Here is a 24,018-nt window from a genome sequence, read left to right as displayed (position 1 = left end):
CCCCAGTATGGAAAAAGCATCCCCCTGGGGACCCGAAACCTCATCTCTCCCCATGAGGAGAGAGCTTCGGTACATGGGGAGCAGGGAAACCCAAAAATCTGACCAAACACACAAAAAACGCAAAAAATGTGAAGTGTAGGTTCAAAAACAGTGCAGACTCAAGTGACAAAGTAAAATAAGATGGCAGGGATGGGGGATGTAAACCATTGCCCCGGCCCTAGCCACAGAGAAGAAACAGGTTCAGCAATGGTTTGCCTACAGTGTTGTTGAAGTCTTGCACCGGCTCTGCCTATATGTTCCAACTTATCCCTAATTTTAAAGAAATACAAAAATCATAATTTTGTGTGGGACACAGAAATGCAATTTTAATATTTTTATAGCCACCCATGTGGCCAGCTGGTGATCATCATGTTGTCATGATGATGGACCTATTTTTATGTGGAGGCCTGGACCTGTAGCTCCATCTGCCCCATTGTTAATCTGGCCTTATGGGTAGGTCCAGGGTGGAGCTGGCAGAGCACGAGCTCCGGGCGCCGGAAGATAACAGGGGGCTGGAGCCGTGCCTGTGCCTGCACGGCCAGCTCCTCACCCGCTCCCCTGTCCGCTCCAGGCTACACAGAAACACTGCACCATTGAATGTTTACCATGGCAGCAAACATCAGAATGTCACCATCGAATGGTAAAACCACTACCATCAACATACCTCCCAACTTTGGCAGCCTAGGAGGCGGGACGCTGCTGCTGCACGCCGCAGGCGCGCCGAAATTTCGAGGGGCGTGGCCTAATTTGGGGCGTGACCTATACTCACGGCTCCCGCGAGGCCACGCCCCATTTTGCCGCTATGGGGGCATGACCCAGAGGCTCTGTGAGCCTCTAGCCATGCCCCCAGCCCCCTGGCTGCACGAATAGACGCTGTGCGCATGCGCACAGCGTTTATTTCCCGCTGCTTAGCAGCTGACAGGGGGGGACTCCCAACAGCCCCCCCACACCGCGGGACACTGCCGCCCGCGGGTGGGACAGCGGGAAAGGCCCTGACAATCGGGACTGTCCCGCTAAAATCGGGACTGTTGGGAGGTATGCATCAATAAAAAAAACCTATCGATAGTATTGAAACATCGCACATGCAATTGTCCTCGGAGCCAGCTGTGGGAGGTTACCCGTTAAACTGCAGGCAGTAGTAGGGAACATGTATAATAATAGTAGGGAACATAAGGTCAACTAAGGTTACGGCAAGATTACTGGATGCTTTACCACAAATGTTATATTCCCAAATAAAGTTGGGATAAGGCCCAGGGCATGACGGGATTTGCAGTACCGTGCGGCAGTGCATGCCGGGTAGTGTAGTACATGGATGGGCGGAAGTCTAGGATGTCATCGTCGTGATCCCGTGATGCTTTGCTGCGTAGCGCCAGAGCGGGTTAGCGTTTGAATCCGGCTTGGGAAACATGTTATTGAACGGATCTTCGCTCGTCTTGCCGCTTCCCAAGGCCGGAGAGCCCGAACTACAGGACCAATGGCGGCTGTACCAGCTGGACACCCGCATCCGTACCTTCAACAACTGGCCGTTCACGGAGGGCTGCTCCTGTACCCCGGAGCAGGTGAGTGGAGCCGGGATGTAGGGTGTGGTGCTGGGAGACGGCAGTGTCCTCTATCCGCGCATGTATCTTGTGTAGTGACTTTGGCAACATTGTGCACTTGCTGACTAGACACAGCTATATGGTCTCCAGCAATCCGCACTGAGAAAGGGGACTGAGTAAAAACCGGACAAGACGCCGGACCGGACAGCAAACTTTGCATTCTGGAGTTTGTAGTGTCCGGGGGGGGGGGGGGTGGTGGTGGTGGTGTCTTGTCCGGGCGGATACCTGTGATTGCTATCACTAGGGACATGGGGAAGGGGAGTTTACAGCCTCCCCGTATGGTCCGGACCGTTCTGTGTTTTGCCACATTCCTGGACCATACAGGGAGGCTTTTTTCTCCCCTCCTCCTCTCACTGCAAGCAGAGTTTAGGTCTTGTCTGGTTTTTACCCATACCCCTGAGAAAGTGGGCTGAGTCTGACTCTCCGCTGTATTACCGCTGTCCAGTATGCGGCTGCGCGGTTAGTGCTGACCTGCCCCCCATCTCAGAATGGTGGTGGCCCATCCTCCAGCATCGCATTGAAACTATGGGGGATGTGGTGGTACAGAAGGTGATAATTATTGGGCTAACCCCTGAAAACAAATAGGCCCCCAGTCAGTAAGCTATACAATAGTAGAGATGCCAAGCAGTAGCTTTTTTGATGCTGAGATAAATAGACAAAAAATCTTACATTGTTTTGTCTCCACAGGCTATAAAAGGTCCCTAGAAGTATATACGGTACTTGTTTCCTAGCACGGCGCCACCGATTTCTATTGTATGTAATTGGGTTGGAAAAACGTGTCGATCGCATTGCATGCGACCAAATCGGCCCGATTTTTAATTGTACAGCCACCACCCTGATGGGTAATTACTATGTCAAATGCCCCCCATTGTTAACGCCATGCCACGATCAATGCCAACCTGAAGAGTGGCGAACGGCGGCGGTACGCTTTTCATGCCCCCACTATCCACGTCGGTGTGGAGTTGATTTTATATAGTGTGGCGAGCCACCAAGCCCGAAGCGTGGCGAGCGGACGCGCATTACTTCACATATATTATGCGTGCGCTCGCCACGCTGGGGGGCATTTAACATTGGTTCCAATGTAAAATCGGGTCTCAGGGACCATTTTTACATTGGGTCCAATGTAAAAATCCGGTCCATCGCATGCCATTATAATGGCATGTGATGCGACCTCTTCTTTTTAATTGTACGGGAAACGTCTTTAACAACCTAAAATCGGGTCCCATCACATACCTTAAGTTATGGTATGCGATGGGACCCGACGGGCGCCGTACTAGGAAACAAGTACCGTATATACCCTTAAACCTATTTTAGATTGCAAATGCAGGGTCGCAGCGGGACTTTGAAACTTTTCAGTCCCCGTACAACTCTGCATGTGCGGTCTGTTCAAATCGCCTCTGCGAACTGGCAATATTGCTGGTTCGCTGACGTCATGCGGGGGCAAGGCTAAGTGTCATCCTGGGCAGCGCTTAGAGCTTGTGCTGCCTTCTCCATAGTGTGAAGGAAAACTGGTCGCTCGAACCGTTTAACCCGTTTACACTGCACAGTAACACGGCAAGGAACCGGTAAGAACTCTGCTTTTTCCCGGTTCAGACTGCCATGTTGCAACCGGTAACCCCTTTCACATCGCACTAATTACTGGGTCGAACCGGCTTGTACCCGGTAATTAGGTGCGATGTGAATTGTGTATTAGTTTTATACATTTTCAGATTTTTAAAATTTGTACTTCTCCATATATCATACTGCCAGTCGTTGTGCTAGAGGAACTTTCATCTCCAATTTACAGTTTGGGACCCGTTTGCAGTGACATCACCAACCCGGCAGTAAGCTGTGTCGAGTCGCCATTGTGAAAGCCGTCTCAGCTGGGTCACACCCAGGATTTACCTGTGGATAATATTCCTCGTACAACCCAGCTTTGCAGTGCATACCTCCCAACTTTTGGCCTGAAGAAATAGGGACACTCGCACGGCGAAGCCTCGCGAGCGCCCGAAAAGGGGGCGGGGCGTATGCAAATGAGGGTGCGGCTTATGCTAATTAGCCACAACCTCATTTTCATACGAGAATAGACGCCGTCTATTCTACTAGATTGGGGGGTCTCCCAACTGCCACCCCCCGCAGCGGGACAATGCCTGCCGCGGGTGGGACAGGACCCGAAAATCGGGACTGTCCCTCTAAAATCGTGACAGTTGGGAGGTATGCAGTGTGAGACGGGTATTAAGATGAATGTACTTTAAGGTGACAGGCAGACACTGATAGAATCTTTTACCCTATTATGGCTGATTATGTAGCCCCAATAATACATTGAAAATGAGCCATTGTGCGGTGTGCTGGGAGAAGACCTATGTGTACTGTTATTGTGATGCCACATTGTGTGGTCAGCTAAATACTAAGGTTAGGTGTGCCCAAAGCTGATTATTGGAGGGGAAGGATATATCTGTGTGTGACTGCCTAAAGGAGTTGTACTCTCCATTGAATGTGAAAAGCTATCACCATACACAGTTGTATATCTTTGACATGCGCTCAGGCATGTACATGGTATGCTGTTCCATATGTATTATATTGTATGCATGTAATTTTGAGCCACTGTCTCACAATTCATAAGTTCTCACATAATTGTATTGTAGATCCTAAAGGAAGAGTAGTCTAAATTTCTTTAAAGGATGTTTCGGCCTCTGTAAATTTCTACGTTATTATTTACAGTTTCTTACAGCAAATTCTGGTTAGTAACAGACTGACATAGAGGTAGGCGGGCCCTGCTCGCAAGCTTACAATCTATAGATCTGTCCAGTAAGTCATAAAGGGATTGTGGATTCTGCACACTTGCAATAGCTTTTAAAGTTGGCAGAGGTAGAATAAGGCCAGCTGTCCTTTCATTGGTATTTGTTTGATATCTATAACTATGTTGTGGGTCTTTAGCATTACAAATAAAATAAAAAATTCAAATGTTTGAGTTCAGTATTATTGCAGATTGGAATTTTATATCGGTAAATGATCCTCTTTGACCTTTCCTCAATTTTTTTTTTATCGATGACAGATGGCTGCCGCTGGCTTCATCCATTGCCCTACTGAGAACAGCCCAGATGTTGCTCAGTGTTTTTTCTGCCTAAAAGAGCTGGAAGGATGGGAGCCTGGTGATGACCCCATGTAAGTGTTAATGTGCATACCCATGATCCTTTGTCTATTTTGTTTGAATTCTTCCCAATTAGGTATGTTAATTTATCTCCATATTTGGAGAAAATGAGTTTGTGCTGGTTTGCTATATATAGGTATAAGAGAAAGATGGGTGATATAGTATATAGTGAAAGTACAACCTTAACCTCTATACATGTCTAGTGTCTGTGTCTCCGAAACACTCACATCTATTGGCAGCGAGTGAAACTACATCTTACTCTCACACATGCACAAACACAGAGGAAATCACAAGGTAGCAAACTAGCTTTCGAAGCATTTGCTTCGAGCAGGCTGACTAGATATACAATATGTAGACAAAAGTGATTGGACAATGACTTCAAATAATTCACAATAACAATACTTCCATTACCCATGTTGGGATGCCAGCGTCAGTATTCGTATTCTAACAGATGGTCATCCGTAAGTATCCAATATAATCCGTGTCCTTCTACCTTCACAAACACTTGTCTGTTGCTGGAGATTTCCCTCGTGCCAGGGTGTCTGGCACGAGGGAAATCTTTGTAGTCAAACACTATGTAGTCAAACATTTGACTACATAGTGTACATCAACAGACTAGGAATCGTGTATATATAAAAATATGCTTCAGTTTACTTTTAGTTTCTAAGATTATAGCTACTTATAACATGTTTCCTCCAAGCATTGCCTTTTGATGGGTGGTCCTGTGTGTAGAGAAATAAGAATAAGCAGTGGGGCAGTTTGTTTTACTCAAACAGTAGATCAAAAGTTGGCACCATGTTAGGAAACTTTTCCCTTAGTTGTGAATTTGGATCAACTCAATGAAAAACCAGCCCTGGAATGCTACTGCAGGCATTCATAACATCAAGTAAAATATTCCCATTCCTGATTCCACAGGGAGGAGCACAAGAAGCACGCCCCTAGCTGCCTATTTATCAGTCTGAAGAAGAATGTAGAGGAGATGACACTCAGCGAATTCCTAAAGCTGGATAAAGAGAGAGCAAAGATAAAAATGGTGAGTACAATTTTTCTTGGTACTGGTTTCCTAGCACGGCGCCCACGATAATAAGTAGAACGACATATAATCGCATCGCATGCCATACACGCGATGCCCCTCATACGTTTTTTAATTGTGTAAGCTCCCTAATGGGGGCTTACAATGTTAAAAGCACCCCCACTATCAGCGCCAACCTGAAGCATGGAGAGCGCAGCGAGCCCGCGAGGGGCGGCGGTACGCATCCTCCGACCTTTTCATACCCCCACTGTCGACGTGGAGTTGAGTTTATATAGTGTGGAGAGCCACCAAGCCCGAAGCGTGGCGAGTGGACGTGTATAACTTTACATGTACTCCGCGTCCCCTCGCTGCGCTCGCCACACTATATGAATTTAACTCCACGTGGATAGTGGGGGTATGAAAAGGTCGGAGGACGCGTAGCGCCGCCCCTCACAGGCTCACTGCGCTCGCCACGCTTCGGGTTGGCGTTGATAGTGGGGGTGCCGTTGGGGGTGCTTTTAACATAGTAAGCACCCATCAAGGTTAATTATGTTATAGGGGGCACATTTAACATTGAAAAACCCATTAGGGTGCTTATACAATTTTAAATCGCATACCATTATATATGCGATACAATGCGATTGTATACAATTTAAAATTGTATAACATCGGCTGCCATCGTGTAACATATGCCTTATGGTCTGCGATGCTATGGGCGCCGTGCTAGGAAACAAGTACCTTTTTCTTCATAGTCAATTTGTAGCTATCTCTTTTTGGAGTCTCTAACCAAATCTCCAATACTCTGCTCTGGGAGTTACCGTTCGAGTAACTACCATGGCACTAAAGCCATCTGTCACATCCTTTTTTAAAATGTAGTTTCTGCAAATGATGCATAAATATATGGTAATAATGTATCCTCTCATAAGTATATTACATCTCAAGTCACTTTCCATTTTATATATATATAGTCCTTTATAGCCAGAAATAAACATGCATTACCCATTTAATATGATGCCATTGCTGGAGACTTCCACGGTTTCAGGTCACAAAGTTGTTTTATTAGTAAAAATGTCCATGTGCCAACATTACAGTGCAAGCTACACAGAATCTACAGCATGAATGAACTTGTCACTTGCACCACTAGAGGGAACTGTGTACTAATCTGTTGTTTTCCAGCAAAAAGTCATGAACCAGCACATTGAGATGTTCCAGGTAAAAGCCAAGACTGTGAGAGATTCCTTGGAGAAGCTGGATAAAGACGAAGCACAGTGATATTTTTTTTGTGTGTTTTTTATCTGTAGTAATAGACCTTTGCTCTGTTACGGTGTATATATTGTTAATATTTTATTTGGTATTGCAGTTTACTAAAGCATTGTTCTTAATGACTTCTTTTAATAAAGCTGTGCTGTTTTTGCACTGTTCATGGAGCCCTAAGTATGTGTGTATAAAATCTATATTATGAGAAGGGATAATGTAGTAATGCTTAGATGTGTGGCCAGCTACAGCCTGTGGAAATCTAACTTACCCCTAGGAGCTACAGTTTCTTTGCTAACCAGGTTGAAGCAGTGTTGCTGTAGCAGCCGGTAGGATGGGTCATGTGGACTTACTGTATGATTAGAGCAGAACGGATTACTGTACACCTTCATATTTAATTCCTCATTGTGACAGAGTGGTTCAGTATATGCACCTTGGCCTTAAATGTGCAGAGTTTGTATATTTTCCCTGTAGTTGTGTGGGTTTCCTCAAGGTACTGGTTTCCTTCCACAATGCAAAAATATACTGGTAGGTTATTTAGTTAGTGCACCCTAGTGTGAATGTGTGTGCATGTACATGTGGTAGGAAATATAGATTGTAAGCTCCACCGGGGCAGGGAATGATGTGAGTGTTCAAATATTCTCTGTAATGCGCTGTGTGTGCTATATATAATGATTGGTAAAGAATTAATATTCAACATATGTCCCTCTAGCTAATGTAGGACTACACATACCAGCATGCACCGCCACAGTTTCAACATACTTATTTGATATTACTTTACTGTATTGCTTGTTACACACTAGGTGGTTTGTGTGTGTGTGTACCCAGTGACAGTGGTGGACCCTGCAGGGAGTACAAGCATTGGCAAGTGTATACACGCTTGATTCTTGTTCTTCCACTCAGAGTACCCTCAGAATTAGTCCGTGGGAATAATAAAAGCAAAAAGACGTATATTATAAAACAAAAGCAAAACATGCAGGTCACTCGCCGCTCTCCTCCCATACCCATTAGGAGCTCACAAACACCCGGCGGCGGAAGTGACGCATGCGTTCCACATGCGTGTCACCGGCCGCTTCCAGGATTGGAGAAGTACATTAAGTACTCTCCGTTCTATGGTTCTGTACCCCTGCATTAACACTGAAGTGGGGTAAGCATACTACATCCCTATTAGGAGGGCTCTCCCTCTATTCTAAATACGTATTATAACGATTATTGCTCACTTCCGGTTTCGTCTATTAGCCACAGGTATAAATACCTGCACTGGTCACAGTCTCTCTCCTACCTTGAAAAAGACAGCCAGACTGTCGAAACGCGTTGGTGGAGAGGGATTGTGCCACTATCTACTTGAATCCTTGGACTGCCTGGTCAGCGGTGGGTGGCCATACACCGCTCCCTCAGGTACAGTTCCTTTGCTTTTTCCAACATTGTGATACAAGCTGTTTTTAATGTGCACCTATCCCTAAATAAACACTCATACTGAGATCAATCCTTATTCCCCTCTTTTCTTGTACTCCGGGGTGGATTGGAGGAAATACCATTCAGTGCTTGGCCCTTGCATATTGGACCATAAAGATACCTTTATAAGAGGATAACCAAGTACGTACATGTGAGTACGGTACGCATCTCTGATTGATTTTGCGGCACATTTACACGGAGGTGACCCAATTAAAAGAAACCCTTATATGTGGGTACACGTATCACTTTCGAGTGAGTAACGGTACGAATATATCACCTGGGAATCCATCCACTGTACGTTTTCCCATCATCACATTATATGTACCTAGCAAATCTGACCATTTTATAATATACGTCTTTTTGCTTTTTATTAGTCCCACGGACTAATTCTGAGGGTACTCTGAGTGGAAGAACAAGAATCCAGCACCCTTCTCACAATCGGTTTTCGCTGTGCCACATATCCCTTACTGGAGGACTACGGTGATCCTCTCTTTTCCACGTGAGGCAGCAGGATTCAGGCTGTGCGCCTTGGGACTATTTATTTTCCTTGTATCAAGTGTATACACGCTTGTTAATGCTGGCAGCAATGTAGCGGGTACAAAGCTAGCAATGTCCTGGTTAAACAGGTGATGGCTGATGACATTTTGACGTTCCGGCCTGTTGGATTCGTCAAAATATAATCTAGTGTGTACCAAGCTTAGGGCTAATGGCGTATACTTTCCCCCAAAACCTTTAAAACTAGTTTATGCAACAATAACCTATAACCTTTTGGTTCTGTTCATATAGCCAATTCAGCCTAAAATGAAATGTAGCAAACTTGGCATAGTAGTACAGATGGAGCAGGTCTCATCTTGGCAGGGGATGGCGCTGGCGTCGCCAGCCGCCATCCCCTGCCAGCGTGAGAAGGGGACGCGCGTGCACGAGAGGCGCGCGCGCGTCCCCTTCCGACGGCGCTTCCATCCGTTCCCCTGGGTCCACGCCGGCGGTAACCCAGGGTCCCCGCCGCCTGCCCGCACCCCCCCCCCCCCCCCCCCCGTCTTCCTGAGACGGACAGGGTTTCCATCGCGCTGGCGACTGAGACGCATGCGCGTCTCAGTATATTCGCTGGCGAGGCTGCTGGCGGGTCGCCAGCGGGACCTTCTGGCAATCCGCCAGCCAGGATGGGAAGTGCCTCATCTGTAGTAGTACGTTTATTTATAAGGCGCCGCAAAGTGTCCGCAGCGCCGTACATAGCAAACAAAAAAACAAATGACAAGGTAACGTACAGGGTGTGTTGAAAAATACAGTATAAATAGGGGTATAGCTGGTAGAAATAAAATCAGCATCAGTTCAGAAGTAGGTGTCAAAATTGTCGAGGAGACTGAAGATGAAGTAGAGGAAGGGAAGAACAGGACAGGAGGACAGGTGAGGTAAAGAGGTAGGGTGAGTACGTGAGGAAGGAGGACCCTACTCATAAGAGTTAACATACTAAAAATAGGTGGGTGGACGAAAGAAAAACAACAGGATAAGTAGGAACGGAGGCAGGATAGGAGGATCAAAAGAGGTTAGGAGGAGGGATAGGCTAGTCGAAAAAAGTGGGTTTTGAGGGAGCGCCTGAAGGAGGTAATAAAATCTCACTTCTGACCAGTACAATTTCTTGTTTTCATTGTATGCTAGTAATAATTTGCTGTCTCTACATTCATCCTTTTGTGTCCGTTATGTAAATGGTTCATTTCCATGGCTCACATGTACAGAGACATCACACAATGATTCTGGTCTGAGGTTACTTAGGGAAGGCTTTTTAGCCTTTCAATGTCCTTTTTGAAGTACATATTTGAGCTTGTCTATTGCCCGCAGCGTATCTTGTTCAGAGATATCACGATGCCAGACAAGACGCACGAGGCGAGAAGAGAAGGCTAGAGCTTTCACAACCACTGCTTGTCCACGTTGTAACTCGGCGGTGGTGACTTCACTCAGATGAGTACACAGCTCCTCCCCCGAAAGTTTATCTGGTAGTGTCAGCATAACCATGTTACTATCCACGATGGCTGGATCCACAGTGCAGATTGGGGACCCCAGTTCCTGCACAGCTGTAAGAACAGTATGCAGAAGAAAGTAAAAAAGAAACATTTTCAGATGGAGATGTTTATGCCGACAGTGGAATGAGTTAAGCTTTATCTCTATAATAATGAAACAGACCCCTACCTCACAACAGTATAGCCAATGGCTAGGGAAGGAGGATGTAATTCAGAGGACCAGTTCCCTCTTACTGGCCAACACAGCTGCCACACTCACAGAAATAAGGTGACTCTTCCCTCAACTCTCTCCAGCCACTCCTGTAATCCATCTGGGCATGCCTACCCTACCTATCTTCATTCTTCTCATGTCTGACCCTGACAACTACCATCTCCCTGTCTCCTTGCTTCCCACCATTAATGTAAATAATAAGGCTATCTGAAGATCCCTTAGATTTCCATAACTTTTACACACAACATGGACTTTGCATATTGGTTTAATTTGCAGAATGGACTGAATTTTCCATTAGGATGTATCTATGGCTTAGAGAAGCCATACTGTATACAGGACCATTAATTGGGTAATCTGAAACACAAATAATATCCACTAAACACGAAGTAACCTGTCAATAAAAATGATGGTACTTGTGGAGTATCACGGCTCCCATCGCATGCCATATATAGTGGCATGCGATTTTTGCAGTTTTTTTACCATTTTTTTTTTTAACAAAATCGCATGCGATTTGAACGCATGTGTTTTTTAACAGAAAAGCATCCAAATGCATTGAAATTAGTATCAAACATGTTCAATGGCCCCCAAATGTAATTTTTGAGGCTGTACCACCCCCACTATCAACGCGAACCCGAAGTGTGGCGAGCGGCGGTGGTACACGTCCTATGACCTTTTCATACCCCCACTATCCACGTCGGCGTGGAGTTGAGAATAGAAAGTGTGGCGAGCCCTGCGAGGGGACGCGGACACCTGTGAAGCCCGCGAGGGGACGCGTATACCTGTGAAGGTATCCATGTGCGCTCGCCACACTTTCTATTCTCCACGCCGACGTGGATAGTGGGGGTATGAAAAGATCGTAGGACTCGTACCGCCACCCCTCGCCACACTTCGGGTTCGCGTTAATAGTGGGGGTGGTACAGCCTCAAAAATGACATTTGGGGGCCATTGAACATGTTTGATACTAATTTCAATGCATTTGGATGCTTTTCTGTTAAAAAACGCATGCGATGCGATTTTTTGCTATGCAATGCACATCGTGGGAGCCGTGATAATCCGCAAGTACCAAAATAATTTTAAAAAATCTCCAGGACTGACCGTTTTTAAATCACGAATCCTGGTCTCCATACTCTGGAGCTACCACTAATGAGGAAGTCCAGGAACTGAACATTTTGTTCCTCCTGGAATGGGTCATAATGTGCCTTTATTCTAGTTAACTCTTTCTGACAAAATCCTTAGAATGATGGACAAAACCATGTGCACTGCAGGGGGCAGATGTAAAATGCGCAGAGAGAATTAGATTTGGGTGAGTTATTGTTTCTGTGCAGGGTAAATACTGGCTGCTTTAATTTTACACTGCAATTTAGATCTCACTTTAAAGTAAAACCCCACCCAAATCTAATTATCTCTGCGCAAGTAACATCTGCCCCACCTGCAGTGCACATGGTTTTGTCCATCTAATGCTGCCATAATACGCCCCGATACGGGCGTGCGTTCCGTGCTTAACAAACATGGATCGCATTGCATTGCCTGTGCATGCAATGTGATGAAAACAAAGTACAAAAAGTATGTGCAAGCACATACTTTTTGTACTGTGCGATGAGGTGCCGCGGGAGTGTGCACCTCAAAGCACAGAACGCACAGCCTGCATCGCAGCAAGTATGGGCTGCTTAAGAAGAATTTTGTCAGAAAGAGTGAACTAGAATAAGGCCCAATGTGAGGTGTATACATATGTCAAATGCTCCTCAGAGAAGGACAATAAACAGACCTTTTTTTTAACTTGAATTTCCTTCCCGTGGAATCGTTTAGATGTAATGAACATTTTGTGGCATTGAGAAAAGTAATTATTGCTGCAGACTGCTTGGAATAATGATTCAGGGAAGTCGGGCTTCTAGGAAATACAAAGAACCAGTAAGCTAAACTGGTCACATGTCTGCATCAATATCAGTTCAGTCCACAATATGCAATAAATACAGGGGGACCTAATTACCAAGATGGGAGGTTTTTTTTTTTCAAATGGTATGTTGCTATGGCCAACCAATCAGAATCTACTTTCATTTATTTAGCACCTCTAATAGATGGGTTTTTGCTATGGGTAATCATCAGATTCCATCTGAAATAGAACTCCCATTTTAGTAAATAAACCCAGGGATTCTATAGTTCACCTAACAACTGAAGTTACATAGCTACTGATTAGTCAGCTGAAAACCTATGTGACACCAGCCTAGATTAGTGTGGTATTCCAGACAGTGGAACTCTGTACCCAGATTCTATTTGCCTGTACATACAGAAGCAGTCATTGTAAACACAAGAGCCGCCCTAGCACTGATAAACTGCATCAATCACAGAGGGTGATGGGAAATCACTGCTTACACTGCCTGCTATATACAGGAAACATAATCAAGCATTACCGGACCATGTGATATTGAGGCACAGGTGAACAACCTGTGGGTCTCCAGCTTGTATGGAACTACAAGTCTAGGCAGGCCATGCCACACTGCTTTGCTTGATGTGGGTTTGAATTCATAAAAGTCTTCAGTTCCGTATGTAGTTATTAATGTTTGTCTACACGTGTTTATACTTTCACTTAAATGCTTTATTCTCCTAAGTATGGGATGTATCAAAATAAACCCCCTGTAAAACACCCATTCTCTGAGGTTTTACAGCATTTTCATATGTATCAATGCGGGACTGAGTTTTCGGTGCAGAGGGTAATGCCACATTTGTTCTGGCACGATTTCAGGCTAGCACATTTTCGCCAAAGATTTCTCTTAAGATCCCATGTGTGTTCCTATGGATCTTTTGCTAAATCTTCTGATCTCTCATGCAGAATGTAAGATCTGTGGGAGCGTGCATCCGATCGATATTTGCCGATTATCGGTACAAATAGACCAATCAGCAAATAACTGTTCTAATGTGTGGGCACCTTAAGTGTTGCTTGGTAGGAGTACCATTTTTGTTATTTTTCCTTTCTTCTATGGAGAAACTGTTTGGACAAAGGAACATATAGCCAATGGTATGATAGCATTGTTTCTTGCATGTTGATAGGGTGCTATAATGAAGGGGATAGTGCTGACCTTGTTGACATTGCTGCAAGAGGCAGGGACTGTGTCATGGGGAGAGGGGTGTGGGTTGTTAGTTCTACAACCACTAGGTCGGCAAGTATTGGGTCAACACCACTAGGTCAACAGGCAGCAAGGTCAAAAGGACTTTAGGTTGACACAAGCATTAGGTCGACAGTCAAAAGGTCAATATGGGGTTTTTCCGTTTTTTAACCCGAATGTCAACTTAGTTGACATGGACACAGTTTGAAGTGCACCACATGCCCTCGTAATGCTTCAGGCACCCTATTTTATTCTCCCACCTCGCCCTAGTGGATGGTAGGGAATGAAATGATGGGTCAAAAAACAGTGCAAAAACCCATGTCGACCTAGGCCCTTGTTGCCTGTCGACCCAATGCTTGTCAACCTAGTTGCTGTAGCCCTAATGACCATATCATGGCGAGAGCACATGCAATCAGACAGTAGAAAGCAGCACAGCATAGAGATACCAAGCTCCTGTTATACTGATTTGTGAGGGTGAGCCCTGTTAGCAGCACCTCTGCACCACAGCATAGAGATACCAAGCTCCTGTTATACTGATTTGTGAGGGTTGTAGTGTTAGCAGCACCTCTACATGATATGAGGCTTTCAAACATTACCTTTCGCAAAGGTTTTTGCATTGTGATGATCCAATTTCATGTTTTCTTGTGCACGATTCAATGCTACCAATCCAGCAGCTGCAAGTATACCAGCCTGACGCATTCCCCCTCCAAGCATCTTCCTGGTCCTGCGAGCCTCAGCGATAAAGTCTGCCTGCCCTCCAAGTAAAGAACCCACCGGAGCCCCGAGCCCCTGAAATAGAACACAAGATATTTGTGCTGAGCCATTCCCCCGCAATCCAAAAGAAACACGGTGCGATGTGAACTGCATGTCACGTGATGCGCTTTGAATTGAAAAGTTCAAAATGCATTAGACCGTCGCACCAGGCATGGGCACCTTAAGATGGGAGTTCTATGAAAGATAGAATGTTGCCCATAGCAACCAATAAGATTGTATCTATTATGTTCGAAAAGAAGAATCTGATTGGTTGCTATGGGCAATATCCCATCTTAGTAAATTTACCCCATTGTGTCCTCCCATATCCTATACAGATTTTAGGCTCAAATGAGTAGAACCCCCTCCCCTTTGTCTTCTCTACCTTATTATGGTAACTGCTTACACTCAGTAAATATGTATCTAAGTGAGTCTATATAACATCCTACCTCTTATAAATAAATATAATCGAAATTATTAAACCAAAATGCATGTATGTTCCTTAAATGTACATACAGTAATTACAGTGGAAATTCCCACAATGGAATATGCTGTCCACTACATATTATTTACACTAGTATTCTTATATTTTGTTCTTTTTTTAGCCACACTTACTTTGGAAAGGCAGAGACATACAGAATCACAGAACTGAACAATCTGTGCAGGCTCCACCCCCAGCGACTGAGCAGCATTTATAAGCCGCGCCCCATCCAGGTGGACTTTCAGCCTATAGCGATCTGCAAGCTCCCGCACCTGTACAGGTCAAAGAGTCTGTGTTTAGCTGGTATAAAAACTACCCAGACAGAACACGCAAGTCAAAAGGCAAATGAAACCCACCTCCTTCATGTATGACAAAGGTAGCACACGTCCCCCCAAACGGTTGTGGCTGTTCTCCAGGCATATGAGGCGTGTTTGTGCATAGTGTACATCAGGGTATCCATGCTGGATTTTACTCTCCAAATCTTGCAGATCTAGACACCCATTTTTCAATGTTTTGACAGGACGGGCAGACACTCCAGCAACCTGAGACAAGATGTTCATGAATGTTTCATCCAAACACCATGTTGCCAACTGCAGCTGACATTACCCAATGTATGGTTCTTAAGTAGCTATTCTAGAAACACTTTACCAAAGCTTAAAGGGAAACTAGAAGTGTGAAGGTTAAACATTAGCTAGCAGCATGACACCTGTGTGTCATTCCAACCCAGAGCTATGAACTTGTGGGTGGAAGCCATCAGGGCAGCTGACGAACTTTACAATGGCAGAGATTTACACAAGTGTTCACTGCTTCATAGGGATTCAAACACTTGTGCAAAGAGGGGCTTATTTTAGCCTCCAAAGGGTGTAAATTCAGATACCCATTGCTGGCAAACACAAACGCCATGGCAACGGCACACTACACTCCTTGGCTTGCTGAGCATATGGAGTCATTTTAAAAAAAAAAACAACATGTCATTCGGTTTGGTCCGTCTGGCATCATTTTGTGCTCTGTAGATGTGGATAAACTACTTTTTTCTAGATTTGCTAATTTTTGACCTGATTCAGACCCTGTCACTGATCTCCAAAAATTGATAGTGGGCGATTTCTGGAGATCAGCGCGAGCACTTATACTGCAGTCTTGCTGCGACCGCAGTTTAAGTAGCAACAGGCAGTGGTACTGGACAGCTATGAAGGTGACGCCACACACAGCTGCTGCCACCCTAAACATGGCCGGCCTGCGCATATCTTTGCAGCTAGCAGCCAGGTGGCAGTGGGTTATGTGCGAATGCTTCATTGTGTAGCGAAGTGATCACACTTTAGTGATGTACCTGTAAAATTTTATGGGCACATAACAGGACAGGATCCGGCCTGTGGGGCGACCTTGTGCTGTGCTAGGTGCCCCATGCTGCCTAGCCCCAGGAATTGTAGTTTAGGGAATTCTCCGTAAACTACAACTCACTCTGTATCAGGCCTTATGTACATATATCAGGCAGTGGTTCCCAACCATGGTCCTCAGGTACCCCCAACAGATCACTTTTTCCAGGTCACCCGGCAGGTGCACTCATTATTCATTTTAAAAGATCCACAGGTGGAGCTAATTATATCACTTGTGATTCTGTGAGGAGACCTGGAAAATGTGCACTGTGGTGACCAGGGTTGGGAACCACTGGGTTGAGGACCAGGGTTGGGAACCACTGATATAGGACATTCTAATAGTGTAACTCAGCATATCCAGAAATCCTCACAGTGAGTAGCTACTGAAAAATGATTTTCTTCCATTACATCTCTTGGGCAAATTGCCATTTACAACATAGAAATAAGCTGACATTTGTGTTATATTCACCCCATGATTGAAATCTGGTCACATATAACAAATATATATTCATAAGTAGACTCAAATTCCAGATATCCAGTATTTTACCAACCAGCTCTGCCCACAAAAGAGTAAAAGGTTTGACATTCTACCCGGAATGAGACAGCTTTGACCCATGATTACGTAAGATGGAAATACAACATCAGTTTTTCTTTTTATTGAGAACATCTTACCCGTGCTGCGTTCCCCTGTTCATATATGTACATGTGAGATTCATCTCCAAGCAGGACCTCTGCCCCTCTGATTCGGCAGTGACCCATCACTATGACAAGAAACACGTCATACACGCTGTAACAACTGCTAACATGCAGCATAGGAGGTGTTATTTATCTGTAGCAAACCTTTGTTGTTGTTTTTTACTTGTGTTTCCCTCCTGCAACTGTCACTAAAATACATCATTATTGCATCCTATGTGCTGTGCAGTATCTATGTATGTTATACAGTACTTTATATAATTGGAGTAGTTTATTGCTGCCATCAGCATAAACAAAGTGAACGCCACATTTACCTTAGTAGTACAGTGTGACAAAAAAAGCTAAATTGCTTGGTTATCAAATACACATGCCACTTATGGGGAAAACAGCTACCAAACTTCCCTCTCTCTAACACATGACATCCTTTTGCTTAAGGTGCTGTGGGTGGAAGTCTCTAATGCCACTTTAACACTAAAAACCCACGTCCTGACCCAGGTTTCTGGACACGGTACCAACCTGGGTCAGAACCTGGTTAGACTGCAACATGGACCCCAGTTATTTCTGGGTCAGCCTCCCTTGCACTGAACCAGGGTCAAGTTATTGCGGCAGTGGAGAAGTATGAGTAATTGATCTCATGTGATCAGACAGACCCAATGTAATGAAAGCTGATGTAAGTAATGAGGTCACAGGATGTTTATTCTGAGCACAGTTATCATGCTCCTTCCAGTACATGGTCTGTTCCCTCTTTCATTAATCATCGTAACTGATAGCAAAATGTCAAACATCATTCAGGCATGATAAATACAACAGAAACTGTAATGAAGAGTAAATGTAACATATGATCACTATTTGAGGACTTTGGAACAGATGCACTAAGCTTCAAAAGTGATAAACAACCAGCCAATCAGCTCCTACCTGCCATGTCACAGACTGTGTTCGAAAAATTTCAAACAGGAGCAGATTGGCTGGTTGGTTATCACTCTCCATTTTATCACTTTTGAAACTTAGCGCATCTGGCCCATAGCCTTGTAATGTTAGAGTTGAATGTGTGTATGGCTATTATAATACAAATCACCTGCTGTCTCTTGCCACATATAGGGCTGGATGCATTTCACATCACATTTTGAATGCGATGAATCCCACCAGTGATCACATGCATGTCGCCATTTATTAATGCCATATGCATGAAGATTAAAGCAAAGGACAGATATGGGGACTTTCAGGTTTATGACCCAGGAGTCCTTCTGCACATGCGTTGAATGACAGGGACGCTGCAGGGGTCCTGGTAGGGATCCAATTGGATAGCCCCCACATGAAATACGAAGAGAAACCCATACCCTTCTATTGGGCAACGCCATTTAGAGAGCTTCCCGAAAAATAGCCAAATCTAAAAAGTGTCTTATCCACTATCTAGCGTACTGTAATGTGGAACCCACTAAACATTTCTACATGTAATCCGTATAAAATGGAACATGTTCAGTCATATGCCTAGATATATGCTGACCTTCCAGTTATTTTTGTTACTTTTATCATTTAGATTTTAGTACCATTATCTCCCATAGCATTTTATAATTGGTAATAAATACAAGACTGGATATTAACAGACATCCAGTCACAAATGTACAATATAGAGAGAGTTGTGGCATGAGTTCATGGCATGAAATTATCAACGCTGTATACCTTACATGTTTAACTATCATACATTAAATGTTGAAATGGTATAGTCATTGGCTTTCCATATTATAGAGTCTCTTATAGTCTTTTAAAGGGGCAACTGACGCCTAATTGAAGGGTGGTGGCCTGGTTTTGACTACCTCAGAGGACAAGTAAAATTTGCAGACATAAAAGTATTCACTGCAGTCACTTGCAGACCAGGAAATGACCATATAATCTACCCGCTCTCCCATTCGTGTCTCACGTTCAAAGGTCATCTCACAAAAGGGAATGTCCACTCAGTCAAAATAAACTCATTGAACATGTAAAATGAAAACAGACATTTTCAGAAATAGAGGTGTCATGTTTACTCTGGGAGGCATTGCTTTTCAATTTCATAAGTAAACCTTAAAAAGTTCATAAGTTTTGAGTCATGTTCCAAGCCGACTATTATAAATACGGTGGAATCATAGGCGTTTCTATAATGGTGCAGGGAGTGCCATGCACACAGACTCCTCCTACACACCTTACACCCATATATTATACTTACCTCTTCAAAGTCCTGCTGTGGTGCCTCAGACAGAACACTTTTGGAAAACAATCACAGCGGCCATTTCCGAGTGACTTACCACCTACCCATGGACCAGCGCATGCGCAGTAGACTCCAGAGAATGCCAGAGACAGGTTGCGGTCAATATCCTGGCGGTCGTAATACCAACACCGGGATCCTGATGGACACAATCCTGACATATTTTCCCTCTGTGGGCGAGCACAGCTAGCCCGCAAGAGGCAGCGTTGCGCTCACCCCCTGTCTGCATTGTGGTGGTGGGGATCTTGGAGTTGATATTTCGACCATCGGGATCCCAGACTACTCGCTGCCAGAGAGGAAATAGCTCACAATGGAGGCTACACAAGGGCCATCTTCTCTCTTCTAACATGCCTAGGTGGAACAGAGGGCGCAATGCATCGAACCAATCTGCTTCTAACACCATTTTTTCAAACACAATGGCAATAAGGATCTGATTGGTTGGCTCTGATTGGTTGGCACTTTATCTCTAAAACATCTCCAGAGAGAGAAACCGATTTATTTTGTAAAACTAAACTAAATTAAAATGCCGCTGTCAAAAAAGTTGTTTAAAAAAAATAATAATAATAATTCAGCCGTGAGTGCAAACTCCTTTAAGCAAAGGGACACTTGCCTGAGACAAGATTTCCCATGGTCCCACTTGTCACAAAGAGAGCATCTTGTGTTCCAAGCAGTTGAGCAGCATGACGCTGGATCTCTAAATAGAAAAAATTAAATATATTATTTATATATCATTGGAATTCCCCTTTAACATTAGCTTGCTGATGAAGGATACTTATTACCATTCACAGTGGGGTCTTCCCCATATACGTCATCTCCAACCTCTGCATCAGCCATTGCTCTTCTCATCTCCGCACAGGGCTTGGTAACAGTATCGCTGCGCAAATCCACCACATGAACCTGAGAACCACCTTTATGTATCCCAGTGTACACAGAGCGGGCATCTGTAGCCGGCAAGCGTTGAGCATTGAAAACTGTAGCCAAACCTCTGCATTGTGGAAGGGAACGTCTAGCTATCAATCTCACCTAAAAAAACACAAAACAGTCAAACATAAAATCAGAGGGCTGTACTGAATGAACATACTAACTAACCTGTATTCTTTACTAGTGATCTTATTAATAAAATACAATGTAATCTGGTCAAAGAAAAATAAATGCACATGTTGTAATATTTTTAGGGGCCTATTTATCATTCAAAATGTATGGGTATTTTAGGTTAGCTGCAAATATTAAGTATTCCCCAAATGTAAGTAGAAGGGACCGCAGCAGCTATCTCCGGTACCAGCTGCGGGCCCTCCACTGCCTCCCGCAGCTGCAAAATGTCATCCTTATATTCAATTATGTGGTGAGGGACAAGATTTGATTATGTGTGTCCACATATTGCTTTTGATTGGAAGCCACAAGCACTGGTTTGCCTATCACATCAACCATAAATCATTTCAATGGGTTAGGCTGCGGGGAAAGAAGAATGGGGGATGCTCTCCACTGGGATGCTGGTTTCAGTATTGGGAATGCATCTCATACATAGACCCCTATATCTTCTGCATTCATCTCTACAAAGCCTAGTAAAAAAGACCCCTAATAGCCAGCTTTTAAGATGCATATAAGGTATTGGTATGCGCCACAATAAGTGCCTGATTCAGACCGGTTTGCAGCCTAGCGAACAGGTAATAGCCACCTGCCCAAATGTCCAGTGGCGTAACTATAGCACCGCAGCCCCCGCGGTCGCGGGGGGGCGCTGTGCATATGGGGGCGCCGGGGGGGGGGGCTGCGGTGCTATATTAATCACCCCCGCATGCTTACCTGTCCGCGCGTCCTGGCTCCCCTCCTGGCTTCAATCAATGCTATGGAGACGGACCACGATAAAAGGGCCGCCCCATAAAGCAGACTGTTCTCTGAAACTGTCTGCGGTATGGGGGCGGCCATTTTATTGTGGTCCGTCTGCATAGAATTTATTGAAGGCAGGAGGGGAGCCGGGACGCGCGGACAGGTAAGCATGCGGCAATGTGGGGAAGGGGGCACGGGGGGCCGGACGGGGAGGGGGCGCCCCCCCATTAACGGCGGGGGGGCACCCCAAACAAAGCTACGCCGCTGCGAATGTCCCCTAACACAGTGTTCCCATCCCCTTGCATGTGGCCGAACGCGAGAGAATCATTCAGTGGTCGCACACCATTAAACTATTTCTCTCCCCTTCAGTAATAAAAGTCAGTCTGAACTGAATTTTATTCCGGCCGTAGATCGCCGAAAATGGGACTGGCTGTTCCCCTACTGCCGCCACTGCCTGCCCCTCCTAGAGCAAACGCCGGAATCCCAGGATTTGGCTACAAAATTTGCTGGGATTTCAATCCCGGGATTGGAGTTATCCCCGACCCCAGGCACACCGCATCGCTCTCCCGACCATTAAGGTAAATATGCGGGGAAGCCGGGCAGTTTTTTTTATTAGGGTAGCCAATCCCAGGATTGAACATTTTTCAATCCCGAATCTCGGGATTGAAAAAATGCCCCGGGACTGGCTTCCCTAATTGTGAGTGGAGACAGCATTTTTCGGGTATGGGTGAAAACCGGACCAGGACAAAACCCCCGGACCGCCGGACCAGACATCAAACTCTGCATTTTGGAGCTTGCTTGTAGCCTCCGGTCCGGGGGGTGTCCTGTCCGGGGGGGGCTGCCTGTGACACCTGTCACCAAGTAGAGGAGGAGGAGGAGGTAGAATAAAGCCTCCCTGTATGGTCCGGGCATGTAGCAAAAACCGGACAGTCCGGACCACACGGGGAGGTTGTAATCTCCCCTCCACCATGTCCCTGGTGATAGCTATAACAGGGACCCCCCGGACAAGACACCCCCCAGGCAGGACACCCCCCGGACCGGACCCTACAAGCTCCGGACTGCAGATTTTGATGTCCTGTCCGGCGGTCCGGAGTTTAGTCCGGGTCCGGTTTTTACATAGTCCCGCATTTTTCTAAAGCAAGAATTCCAGTGAAAGGAATTCCGTACACACTAAATATTCAGCCCAATCATTTGCTGTCAGGTCCCATAAATGCTGAGCAGCACTCCTGATATCAGCACTCGCTGTTGTCGGCCGTCAGCCAGGGACTCTGCCTACACACTAGCAGAATCTCTGGACAAAATGGTCGGAAATTGGCTTTTTCTGACATATTCTACAATAATATTTCTATTTTCATTGAATGGAAAGATTATTTGTGCTGAATCTCTGCAGTGTTTTTTTTTTTTTTTTTTTAAGTATTTCAAGTGCAGTAACATACTGATTAGGACTTTGAGGAGATGATCCGGAGCATCCTATTACTATTGGAACTCTGCAGACCTGTGCATAACAAATGCCCGGCTGGTTACATGTTATACTTCAGCACACTGGAAGATCTATCTCACTCACCCCCGGCGCTGCCATCATCACTGGGACACACAGAGATAACAAGTGGCATTTGGACATTGTGCCGGGAGTCGGACGGAGAAAAGTCCATATGTTCCCAGCATGCAGCGGTACTCACGGGTCCGGGACTACATATCCCATAATGCATCAGGACAAATGCCCTGCAACTGCAGTGGATGAGGACTGGGAGCTCAACAGACACACATGACACTGCCATAAACACAGCTGTGGCAAGATGACTTATTGCATTTGCTTAGAGTAGTGTAGTGAACTCGCTCATATGTATAGGCTGGGATAGATCGTATTGATCTGTTATGTATGGTAAAGAAGATTTCTAAGTAGGTAGAGCACAAAAGTGAAAAAATTAAAGTAAACGAGAATTAGGTAATTAATTAGTTATTAATCAATGCTTGGTGAGAGACAAATCGAGAGAGATAAAGGGGTCTATTTACTACGCCTTTCAGAGAGATAAAGTACCAGGCAATTATCTCCTAAATGTCATGTTCCAGGCTGTATCGCAGATGTATTACGCCTTAAAAAGAGTTAAACATAAAGGTGATAAAGAGTGATAAACGCCCAGCCCGAAGCGTGGCGAGCGGATGCGCAATACATGTAAAGTAATGCGCTCGCCACACTATATAAAATCAACTCCACGCCGACGTGGATAGTGGGGGTATGAAAAGGTCGGAGGACGCGTTCCTCTGACACTCGCCACGCTTTGGGGTGGCGTTGATATTGATGGGGTTTTAGGAACAGATTCTACTCTCCATCTATGGGAGTCATGGAATTCACTGAAAGGGGGCGTGAAATCACATCGCACTGCACGGCTAAAACATACCATGCGATGCGATTTCACTACGTTTGCGTACGTAAAAAATCTGGGCGCCCTGCTAGGAAACAAGTACCACGTATCTTAATATTTTTTAAAAAGTCATAAAACACCTGCGCTGTTCTGACACCAAAGCCAAGACGTTTACAACCGGGAACACACAGACCTTACTGACGTGAAAATAATCGCTTGATATCCGTGTATAACACCACTTCTAACAGTGTTGTGAAATACAGTTATCTGTGTACAGCTGCTTAGCTTTGTGGGTGGCTCGCCTGACTGTTAGATAGGGATTCCCCCTTTTTTTTCCTGCATTCACCCACTACTAAAACTGTCCCAGCTCACAGTATTCCCCGCACTGAGCACACCCGGCAGCTGATTTCTGCTGTGAGCACAGAGTTTAGGAATTCAGTGTGGAAATGTTTCTGTAAGAATTAGGAAACTGGGCAG

General features: G+C 45.1%; 2 protein-coding genes across 2 annotated transcripts; one reads left to right on the top strand and one right to left on the bottom strand.

Annotated features, from left to right (window-relative positions):
- The first annotated feature begins 1,319 nt into the window (after window positions 1-1,319).
- On the top strand, window positions 1,320-7,200 carry BIRC5 (baculoviral IAP repeat containing 5). The gene is made up of 4 exons (XM_083148608.1): window positions 1,320-1,598; window positions 4,672-4,781; window positions 5,683-5,800; window positions 6,956-7,200. Exons 1-4 carry the CDS (start codon window positions 1,446-1,448, stop codon window positions 7,049-7,051), a joined length of 477 nt encoding a protein of 158 aa, XP_083004734.1. The 5' UTR covers window positions 1,320-1,445; the 3' UTR covers window positions 7,052-7,200.
- Window positions 7,201-9,552: 2,352 nt separating this feature from the next.
- Window positions 9,553-22,868, bottom strand: LOC146008845 (uncharacterized). Its single transcript, XM_083148607.1, has 8 exons — window positions 22,743-22,868; window positions 20,134-20,377; window positions 19,965-20,048; window positions 17,092-17,180; window positions 15,403-15,588; window positions 15,181-15,318; window positions 14,412-14,604; window positions 9,553-10,557 (listed from the first exon to the last, which is right to left on the bottom strand). Exons 1-8 carry the CDS (start codon window positions 22,797-22,799, stop codon window positions 10,277-10,279), a joined length of 1,272 nt encoding a protein of 423 aa, XP_083004733.1. The 5' UTR covers window positions 22,800-22,868; the 3' UTR covers window positions 9,553-10,276.
- Between the last annotated feature and the right edge of the window lie 1,150 nt (window positions 22,869-24,018).

The sequence above is a fragment of the Crinia signifera genome, chromosome 6 (assembly GCF_055691185.1).
Source record: "Crinia signifera chromosome 6, ASM5569118v1, whole genome shotgun sequence".
Lineage (NCBI taxonomy): Eukaryota > Metazoa > Chordata > Amphibia > Anura > Myobatrachidae > Crinia > Crinia signifera.
The sequence above is the reverse complement of the archived record's forward strand: the minus strand, read 5'-3'. Positions and strand labels throughout refer to the sequence as shown.

Excerpts from the sequence above, each read along its gene's own strand:
- BIRC5 (XM_083148608.1), top strand. The coding sequence starts at position 1,446 with ATGTTATTGAACGGATCTTCGCTCGTCTTGCCGCTTCCCAAGGCCGGA. Across the intron at positions 1,599-4,671 it reads GCTCCTGTACCCCGGAGCAG|ATGGCTGCCGCTGGCTTCAT; the intron begins GTGAGTGGAGCC and ends TATCGATGACAG. Across the intron at positions 4,782-5,682 it reads GAGCCTGGTGATGACCCCAT|GGAGGAGCACAAGAAGCACG; the intron begins GTAAGTGTTAAT and ends CTGATTCCACAG.
- LOC146008845 (XM_083148607.1), bottom strand. The coding sequence starts at position 22,799 with ATGTCCAAATGCCACTTGTTATCTCTGTGTGTCCCAGTGATGATGGCA. Across the intron at positions 17,181-19,964 it reads CATGGGAAATCTTGTCTCAG|TGATGGGTCACTGCCGAATC; the intron begins GCAAGTGTCCCT and ends TTCTTGTCATAG. Across the intron at positions 15,589-17,091 it reads AACAGGGGAACGCAGCACGG|GTTGCTGGAGTGTCTGCCCG; the intron begins GTAAGATGTTCT and ends ATCTTGTCTCAG.